The sequence below is a fragment of the Macadamia integrifolia genome, chromosome 3, assembly GCF_013358625.1.
Source record: "Macadamia integrifolia cultivar HAES 741 chromosome 3, SCU_Mint_v3, whole genome shotgun sequence".
Taxonomy (NCBI): Eukaryota; Viridiplantae; Streptophyta; class Magnoliopsida; order Proteales; family Proteaceae; genus Macadamia; species Macadamia integrifolia.
In genome coordinates this window covers 29,646,579-29,656,664 of record NC_056559.1, presented here as the reverse complement: position 1 = coordinate 29,656,664, position 10,086 = coordinate 29,646,579, and the positions used below count along the sequence as shown (strand labels likewise).

At 40.9% G+C, this 10,086-nt stretch overlaps 1 protein-coding gene across 6 annotated transcripts in view; it reads left to right on the top strand.

Annotated features, from left to right (window-relative positions):
• The window catches only part of LOC122073294 (alpha-N-acetylglucosaminidase-like), a 14,342-nt gene extending 4,256 nt beyond the window's left edge, over window positions 1–10,086 (top strand). The window contains exons 2-6 of one of the 6 annotated variants that reach the window (XM_042637855.1): window positions 806–879; window positions 3,071–3,105; window positions 3,196–3,282; window positions 8,733–8,763; window positions 9,988–10,080. In XM_042637855.1, coding sequence (XP_042493789.1) covers window positions 806–879; window positions 3,071–3,105; window positions 3,196–3,282; window positions 8,733–8,734 — 198 coding nt within the window. In that variant the 3' untranslated portion in view covers window positions 8,735–8,763; window positions 9,988–10,080. Of the gene's footprint in view, window positions 1–31; window positions 713–805; window positions 899–3,070; window positions 3,294–8,732; window positions 8,764–9,987 lie in introns of those variants that run through there. The other 5 variants (XR_006138746.1, XR_006138747.1, XM_042637854.1 and 2 more) reach the window with 5 other exon arrangements.

The window sequence follows — 10,086 nt, the reverse complement described above, 5'->3', positions numbered from 1 at the left end:
ACTAATGTTTAATGTGTGTTAACAGGATGAATGGGAGAATGCTTTTGTGTCTTTAACTGATCACACAAGTCCTCTATTTATAATATAGAATCATGATAGGAGTACAAAACGGAAACTATAAATTATATAAGTATACCCTTCATCCAGCCGCCCCCACTCTAATTAGGGTCGGTGGAGGGGGAAAACCCCAATGTGCCCCTATGGCACACTTATCCTTGTTCTAACAATGGGCTTGTAGTATTAAAATTTCAGACCGCACATATGATACATAACTCTCATTTCTCTCTCTCTCTCTCTCTCTCTCTCTCTCTCTCTCTCTCTCTCTATAATCAACAGATTGATAAAATTTTATGCCATATTTTATCTCCAAAAAAATGGTATTCTTTGTGTGCTGTATGTGAGTTGAAAGATTCCCATATTTCCCGTAGTTCTCAGTCTTATGGCATATTATTTTCTGAAAAAAAAATTATGGTATTCTTTGTGTACTGTATTGTAAGTTGAAAGATTCACGTATTTCCCTCTACTTCTCAGCCTATGGCATATTATTAGTATTTTTATAATTTAAAGTATTTTGATTTTTTATATGATATTATATTTTGCAAATCAGTGGTCCTACTAACTTCTGCAATCAAAAGTATTTCCCTGTGTAACTTCACTCTTTTGCCTTTACTATTATCAGATGTTGGCCACTTGTTTGCATTGATGTGCAAAGGTCTGCTGATTACCTTTTTGGCATGGTTGATAGATTTCATGCAAATGTCAGTATCTTGATTTATTATGTTTTTTCTTCACTTTGAAATATCAGGATGCTTGTGGTGGATACAGTTGTTTCTGGATAAACAATTTCAATGTCTCAAGCAGGAAGGGCGCCGAAATAGCGTATGCTATCTTTTTCCAGGTTAAAAGTAAAAAATGCAGTGCTTTTCCTCTTCAATGTTGTAATCAACTTAGAATGGATAACAGTTTTTTCTGAAATCTTAAAAGATGCATCTCCCTGTTCTTATTCTTATTTGCTTTTATTTGTATTCCAAACATTTTTGGCTTGGATAAGTGCATTAGCCATGCATTTCTCTTTTCAAGTTAGGTTTAGGACTATATAAGCAGTTGATGGTACATGATTTTGTTTACTTTTCCAGATTTACCAATGTTAGTTTTTTGTTTTTCCCATAAAGTTCCTACTTCGCCTAGAAATGTGGTTGTTCCATTCTCACTTACTGTAGATCCTTGAATTGGAGGTGCCTTAGTCATATTTATTTTCTGCAAAAAAAACGGTGAAATTTACATCACATGTTTGAGTTGATCTTGGCTGCACAAATCTTTTATGCTGGGTCCAGATATCCAGTCCGTCATGTGGGTCTCATGAGAATTCTTTGGTTCTAAAATGATTTGTTTGTTTACAACCATAATTTTATTTTGGGTAATTTACAGCACCACCCCTTGGAGAATGCCAATATTATAACAACACCCCCTCTCTTTCACCAAATTAAACTCAGACCCCCTGTCGTCAGTCGCCGTTAAGTGAGGAGTCGAAATGTCTATTATACCCTTTTGACTAAAACAACTTCTTCATCTTTAGACCTCCCGTCTTCACCTTCACCTTAGTGCCCTACTGTACCGCCAACGGTATCCCTCCCTTCTTCAGATCGGACTTCAACAACGATGCTGACGAGGAGTCTAGATCTTCACCGGTGCTTGTCACCGTTGTCCTCAGAACGGTAGTGTTCTTGGTGTCGTGGGTATGTGCCGGGAAAGTCTCGTTGCCGACGAAGATGTTGTTGGAGGTCATTCAGCAACACCTGAATGCTTTCCAAGGCTGTTGGTCCATCTGGGCCAAACTATTGTCGATCTCTTTTTTAGGGCAGATAATGGAGGAGTTACTTGGATCGAGTTTTTGAGGGGTTATATTAGCTGCTGTGGAAGGAAGACTATATCGACATCTCTTAACAATTTATACCGGCTTTATGATGTGGGCAGTGCAAATGCTGAAAATCCTTTAAACTTGGAATTCGAATATGATGAAGCTGATAGTAAGATCTGGATTTTTAATGCCCACTGATGCTCTTGTGCTTCTGTGAGTGTGTTGGGTCATGTCACATAGCCTGGGCATTTTGGGAGTTTTCGAAGGGAAGACTAAATTAGATAATCTGGATATAAAGCAATTAGTATTGTCAGCTGATTGAGGATAGCAATTACAAGAAAATATATGCAGGCAACACGGTGAAATTGTTCAAACAGGTTTCAGGGTAAGAAAAAGAGGACAGAATACTTGCTTGTTCTGATCGAATTTCTTGCGAATTCAAACTTATTGTTCATCTTTTGAGGATCATTGATGTGGATGAACCTGGCCTCCTCGTCTGTAATCTCCTTCTGAGACGAGCTATACCCCTCAGATTCAGCACCCCTTGACCCATATCACACATGCTTGGATCCTGAACAACCATAGCTTCCCTCTTCGGCCGAGTTCCTACTGGAGTCTTTGGATAAGATAGACAGACTTCACCAAGTAGACGGGCCAGAGCTGTGTGGATCAACAACTAGGTTTTGCTGGTCCACTGCAGAAACCACTGCAGAAACCACAAATTGATGAAACGAAGGAAAATTAGTGTTGATGGTTAAGATAGGTTGGGGTTGGGGTTGGGGTTGGGGAGTTATTAGATGGGTATTTTAGGTACTTCATATTTAGTAAGGGCATTTTGGTATTTAAAAAAAAATATAATAGCTGACATCAACATATAAGGTATATTCTGTAACAGTGACTAACGGCAGGGGGTCTGAGTCTAATTTGGTGAAAGAGAGGGGGTGTTGCTATAATATTGGCATTCTCCAAGGGGTGGTGCTGTAAATTACCCTTTTATTTTTGTATGTTCATACTTAACTGAGCTGTAACCTAATAATTGTCATGACAAAAAAAATGCTAAACAGGATAATCTAGTAGATGCTAATTCATCAGTCAAGGACAGTTAGTGGAAACATCTGATTTGGTGTTTATTTCCTGGTAACATGTGTACTAAATTAGTATGGTTTGCCTTTGCCTCTTTAGATTTTTCTTTGATTGTTTTATTTTTCTCAGGATTAAAGGCACCACAGCAGTTGAAATTGTGTCAGGTCTGCATTGGTATTTAAAGTATTGGTGTGGTGCTCATATTTCATGGGACAAGACTGGGGGCACTCAAATTGATTCTATTCTGATACCAGGATCATTGCCTTCTGTGAAAGATGAGGGTGTAATGATTCAACGTCCGGTCCCATGGAATTATTATCAAAATGCTGTTACTTCTAGTTGTAAGAACTGATCCTCCCTTGCCCTCCTTTTAGGTTTGTTTTGTCATTTGTGTTTGAATTGTCAAATATAGTATTAATTTGTTTACCTCAGAAGATCCAGCAGTAAATAAATTGATACTCCTATCAAGTATCAACTTGAACTTCAGTTTTTTGTACATAGGAAGCCAAAGATTCTGCATTTTATTTTATTTTGTATGAGAATTCAGATGTATTTTCATCTTTGGAGTAGGTAGTCTTGGTAGTTGTAGTCCTATCTTTGAGATTTAGCATGCTACTTAATGTCTCCATGTGAGCACCTTCCTGCCAACCCCAAGGAGACTGCTGAACACATCGGCTGCTCCTCCACCTTGCCGTCTCTCTTCTTCTTCCCTAATCCCTTAGTCTTTCTTCTTTCTTCTTCGTTGATTTTGGTTCTCAAATTTCTCCATGGTATCAATGCCATGAAGAGGAAGAAGAAGAAGAAGAAAAAAAATTAGAGTGACTTTTTCCTTCGATTTCTTTTAGGGAAAAAAAAAGAAGTTTTCATATCTACGACTATCGTTAATTGCTCCTGCAACCGTGATTTGCTTGGCTTTCCCCAACTCTCGGTCAAGATGTTGGGTTTGTTTTGAATGTTTGTTGCTGCTATCGACCTAGGGTTTGTTGTATCTGAATATCGATTTCTGATATTTGATATCGTGGCTGCTGAAACTCTCTTTCTCAAGGAAATCGATTTATGCTGTGCTGGTTTCTGTTGAGTGCCTCCACCTTTGTCCACAATTCTATGGTGAGAATGGGTCTGTCGATTCCCCAAAGTTCTCTCTCTGGTTCTCAGTTGAAGAGGCTGGGATTTGGTGTCAATCTCTCGTCACAACCTTATTTCTTGCTGGTTGCGTGGTTATCAACTCCATCTTCTTCCTTGGTTTCTCGACTGAAAGTTGAAGACATAGCATGAGAAGGTTCTCAATAGTTGCTGGTTTTTATCCTGCTGGTAGCGTGAAACAGCCATGGTATTTCTTATTTTTAATGCCTACTTTCCAATTTACCCTTACCTTTTGCCTTTGTTCACAATTGTGGGTTGGTTTTCCTTATATCCTGCCATTCTTCCTTGTCCTTTTAAGTTGGTTTTCCATTAAACCCTCCTTTACTCTCTTATTTACACATTGCCATTGAATTATTTCCCCTTCCTAGTTTACCCTTTGGCCTTAGCTTGTGCTATAAGTGATAATTGGATTTCAAAATTACAGCCATGCCATTCCTTTTTTAACATTGAGATATTTATTGTCCCTACTCCCTATCATATCCAATTCCCTTTACTTACCTAGTGAATCCTTGAAAATTCTGGTTTATTACCAGATTGCCACCCATCTTGAACACTTGAGATATTACCAAAATGCCATTACTATTACACATTTTCCTATCCCATTAGATGGGAGAAGGCTTGGTAGAGGAGGATGTTTGGGTGGGAGGGTAAGCTAAAAGATCCGAAGAGGACAGAGATCTTAGGCCAGTTCTATTGGAAGAGGACTGGTTCAGGTTTCTAGGAGGACACTTGGATTTAATAGGTATTGGGGGGGCTTTAGGGAGAAGGCTAGGAGTAGGGGAGGGGTTGAAGCTGACAGTGACAGTAGGAGGGTTCGTCTCTGGAGCCAGGATGTCATTGGTGATGGCGGTGGACACTGGTGTGGGGGAGATATGTCACCCAAGGGTGGAGCTAGAGGTAGTAAGGCTGGCAAGAGAATCTCGAGAGGGCCGCCTTAAGCTGTTGAGATCGGTTCTCCAATCCATGTACCTCTATTGGTCTGGAATCTTTGTTCTCCCCTCCACAATCATTCTTGCTGTCGAATCCCTCATCGACTCTTTTCTTTGAAAAGGAACTAACTCCTCCAGATTCCTCCGCCCCACTAGCTGGGCCTCTGTTTGCCTCCCCCAAGGCCTCAGACGGGCTCGGCCTCAGGCGTATCATTGATATGAATAAGGTTGGCATCTTGAAGCTCATTTGGAGAATTGTCACCAAAGAAAAATCCATTTGGGTTTCCTGGATATATTCCCATCTCCTGAACTCCAACTCGATCTGGTCTGCGGTCCCGAATCACGACTGGGTCTGGAGAGGCATCCTTAGACTTAGACCCCTGGCCCTTGAGGCTCTATCCTACTCCATTGGGAATGGAGCCGCCACTTCCTTATGGCTGGATCCCTGGCACCCTTCTGGAGTTCACCTTCATCTCCCAAGTCCAGAACCATCTACTACTCGGGTCTAGACAGGATGGCTTCGGTCTCCTCCATCCTCTGCAATGAGGGATGGGCCCCCTCCCCCCTCCACCCTCCCCTCTTCCATGAACACCATCTAGTCCTCTCTGCCTATCCTTCCTCATAATCATAGAGAGAAGGATTACTCCATTAATTGGAATCCTTCTCATTCCAAGAGGTTCACATTCTCCTATTCCTGGAACTTTGCTAGGATCACAACCCATACTATTTTATGGTGCAATGTCCTCTGGTTCAAAGGCCACATCCCTTGCTATAGCTTCCCTGTTGGCGGGCCCTTACCAACTACCTTCCCACGCAGTCTTTCCTCATTCACCGCCATATTCAAGTCCCGCTCGCCTGTTGCCGATGCTGGCACGGAACCGAAGAGGTGGATCACCTCTTCTTTTCCTATCCCCTCGCCTCCACTATTTGGAGGAAAGTCCTTTCTAGTTGCTGGCCAGCTCGTAGAAGAATTTCACCTCTTACTAGGGAATGGCTTTGGATTGACATGACCTTCCATGGCCCCACCATTTGTGATACCATTGGTAAGCTTGCTTTTTGTGCCATCATCAACCACATTTGGATGGAGAGAAACCTCCGTAGATGGACTTCCAATTCCTACTCCTTCGATGGGATTTGGAAAGCCATCTCTTTTGATGTCTCCACCAAAATAGCTTCCCCCCTCGCTGTCCAGTCCCCTCCTCCACCAGAAACAGGCATATTATAGACTCTTGGAATCTTCCCCACTCTATTCTCCCCCCACTCCTTGAGGGTTTGTATCCAATAGTGGCAGACTTTTTTGTTTGGGGTTTTTCCCTTTGATGCCCTTGGACCTTCCTGCCCCCCCTTTTTTCTGCTTGTATATTTCTTCTTCTTGGGTTTATATATTATTATTCATCCAAAAAAAACTTATGAAGATGCATAAACTGATCCCATTGTCGCATAAAGATGGGTTTCTTTCCCACCTGCCAAGGACCAGTTTTCATAATTTTGTTTTTGCCTTCTTCTAGTGAGAAGTTGAAAAGGAATAAGACGTTGTCAAGGAGGAAGGTTCCATCGATCCACAGGGTCTCCATTGTCTAACAAAGGGAGCTTTAACAACAGGGAAAGGGGGTCGGCTACCTAGGAATTGACCAACGAGGCAGTGTCTCCATTTGGAGATCTCAAGAGCAAGAAGGTTAGAGGGGCAGAGACCAACAATCTGACTGTTGAAGATGGCTGGAGGGACAAAGTGCAGGGAGAGACGTTCAGAGGAGGGGGGGTGAGCAAAGGAGGGAAAACGGGTCATCCAAGGTTGAGGATTAGGAGAGTGTTAGTTGGAGAGGGAGTGGGTGTTGAGGGAGGAAGGAGGAGAGGTAGTTCCCTTGGAAGGAAGAGGAAGGATGGGGAAAGGCTGAGTTAATGTTTTGGTGGGAAGGTCCACTGGAGGGATGGTAGACATGGAAGGGGAAGGGTCAGGGGAAGATGGACATAGAAGGGTCAAGGGAGTTGTCACAAGGGATTTGATTTTATTAGGCTGTTTGCTTCTTGATCCGAATCGTTTGTATTTTTTCCGGTCTTCTTTGTACTTTGATACGACACGATTGTGGTCGTACATTGGTACGCTATATGTTAGTTTTTCTTGGGTAGCAATCTTGCAGCATCTCTCTCAGTCTTGGTATGCAGTGATTGTGTACTTCTTTCTTATTTAATTTGCGTTAGTTATTTTTGAGTTTTTTGCCCATTCAAAATAAAAAAGGTGGAAGAACCAATAAAATGGCACAAAGCCCTAGGGAAGAAGTGTGCGGAGTGGAGGAAGAGAAAGGCTGCTTAGAAAAATGAATTGGGTCAAAACTGGGTGACCCACGGTATAAAGGGTAGTGCGCATTGTGGTTTGTTATTAGTGCAATTGAAGAGTAGAAAGAGGAAATTGAAAAACAGGTTGGGGGGAGGAGTAAAAGTGTGAATTTGATAAAGGGGAAGGAGTGTTCACATATTAAGGTGAAAAAAAAGGAAGCTTTTTTAAGCCGGTTTCGGTATGGGTTGGGTTTTGTATGAAAAATCTGTTTTTTGTACAGAAGGTGTAGTATGAAGGTTAAGTGTTCCTATTGTTTTTCAGTGTTCCAGGCTCAATGGAAGGGGATGGTTCGACCCCTATGTCGGTGTAGATCGTGCAGATCAATAGTGATCAAGTCCATTGAAGTTTATGGCGGACACGAAGGGCACAAATCGAGTAAATTGAATCATGGTGAAGGGTTCGAGTTCTCCATAGAATGTTTCTTTGGCCATAATGATTTCACTTTATGGCAACAACGGGTGAAAAATATTCTTGCGCGGGAGGGGACAATCAAAGCTCTCAGGAAGAAATTGGAAAAGCTTGAGAAGATGAGTGGCAAGAGTTGGGGATCTAGCAAATAACATGATCCAATTGTATCTTTTGGATAACACTCTTTGGGAAGTGGAAGTTTGGGCAAAGCTGGAGAGCAGGTATAAGTCCAGGTTGTAAACAAAATGTCTGGTATTTAAGAAAAGATTATATGGCGTTCATTTTCAGAAGGAGCAAATTTTAAGGTTCACTTGGATGAGTTCAACATAATATTGACGGAATTGTCGAATCTTAATGTTAAGATCGAAGAGGAGGACCAACTACCTCTCCTATTGGGGTTGGGTGTGTTTTGTATTCTGTGGGTCCACATAATTGCTATTGGGTCTGTATCTGTAATTAGGTCGGGTTTTGGGTCCATGACATGTCGGTAGGTAAAATTGTAATTGTGTGGGGATTATGGTCTTAGCCTCTTAGGGTTTCCTATGTATTGTTTCTATGGGAAAACCTTAGACTTGGACACAAGGAATGGGAGATCACATTTTGAGGTGGAGAGTGCTGTTGAGAGTTTTTCTGGCATAGTGAAAATTTTTTGGTTCTCTTGGGTGGATGTAGGCATTCATGCGGAACCACGTTAAATTCCTCGTGTTGTGTGTGATTGTTTACTTTGTTTTTTCCTCGTGATTGTGCATTTGCCCCCAATAGAACCCTCTCCCATAAGCTAAAGCCCAAAAAACCCTAAGATATTCTTGGACACTAAAAGGCAAACAGAACAGCCACAGTGATTGATGACTCCATGGAAGAAAACTCTTTTATCTTTCGTTTCTGATGCAGATCATGATTATTTTTCTATCACAAACTTCGTCTACATAGACTACTTAAGGTTTCTTACTTTTTTTTTTTCCTGAAAATTTTGCAGGATATGGTGATGTGACTGACATCTACAGCTGGTAATCTGTTTTCCTATTTATGCTTTGTTAAGTTTTATCTGGGAAGTTATTCTCATGAATTTTGTATTTCTTTTCTTGGCATAAATAAGTGACAAAACACAAGGCAATATACAGTGCAATAAGGTGATTGTTGCCTAGGCCCTAGGCAAACCGCCTGAACGCCAAGGCGATGCCTTGGCGACACTATGATAGCGGCTTTCAATTACTCTCTCTCATAATTTTACAATATGACTCATACGTATGCATATTTACAAACAAGAACAAGCCCACAATTAGAAACATGTTTCAGGGGGAAATCAGAAATTAAGACTGAAAAATATATCACCAAATATCAGCCAAACCTGATCTATAAATACCTTTAACATATTTGAGACAGGAAACCCAATCAAAGAGTGGAGAATGTAAACGCGTGATTTGTGAGTCTCTCTCTCTCTCTCTCTCCAAGTAACCCAATTTAGCAAGTATAAAATGAGACTTCAAAAACATGCATCTCATAGAACCCATATAAGCATTTCTTTTTCCCTTTAGGCTTAATGGCAGGTTTGCCGGGACTGCCAACAAAATTTTCATATATTGTTCATATATGGGGCTTTCCCAACAAAAAAGTGGATCAACATAATCATATATTTTCTTGATTAATAACGAATTGTGTCCTAGGATCAATCAGAAAAGTTTACACATCACAGACAACCTACGGAAGGTGCAAAATTTTAACACACAGGAAAGTCATTTTCATAGGTTACAAATGATTGACAGTTCCATATCACCTTCTGTTACTTTAATATTGTTGATGTGAGGTAATGAATGCTTCACTTTTTTGTTACATGTGAGCTTTATTTCGGTGGCTAATGAAACCACAACATTGCATTCAATTTTGACTGGCACATGTGGACATCGTAAAACTTGTCACTTGCAAATGCTTGAGAGAATTGTGTTGGACCATAAGGGATTCAGGGTGCTTACTAAGCTACTATTGTAAATCTTTCCTTCTCGTGATTTTGGAGCTTTATGGTTTACTTTTGTGAATATCTTCTCTCTCTCACATGCTCACTTACATTACCAACATGCAATTGAACATATGTTCCTGCTCTCTTTTAGATGCTGTATGAGTATGTAGGTATATCAGTGTTCAGCACAAGACTCATTTATCATTTTTGTTGCTAATGGCTATCAGTTTCAATGTTATGTATTACTGGGATCTAACTTGGTTCATTGTGCTTGTAGGGGTGGCTGTTATCCTACTCACGTCGACATTATGGTAAACCAGTTTCTGAAATTGAGGAAGCATGGAGGATTCTTTACCGAACAATAGACAACTGCACG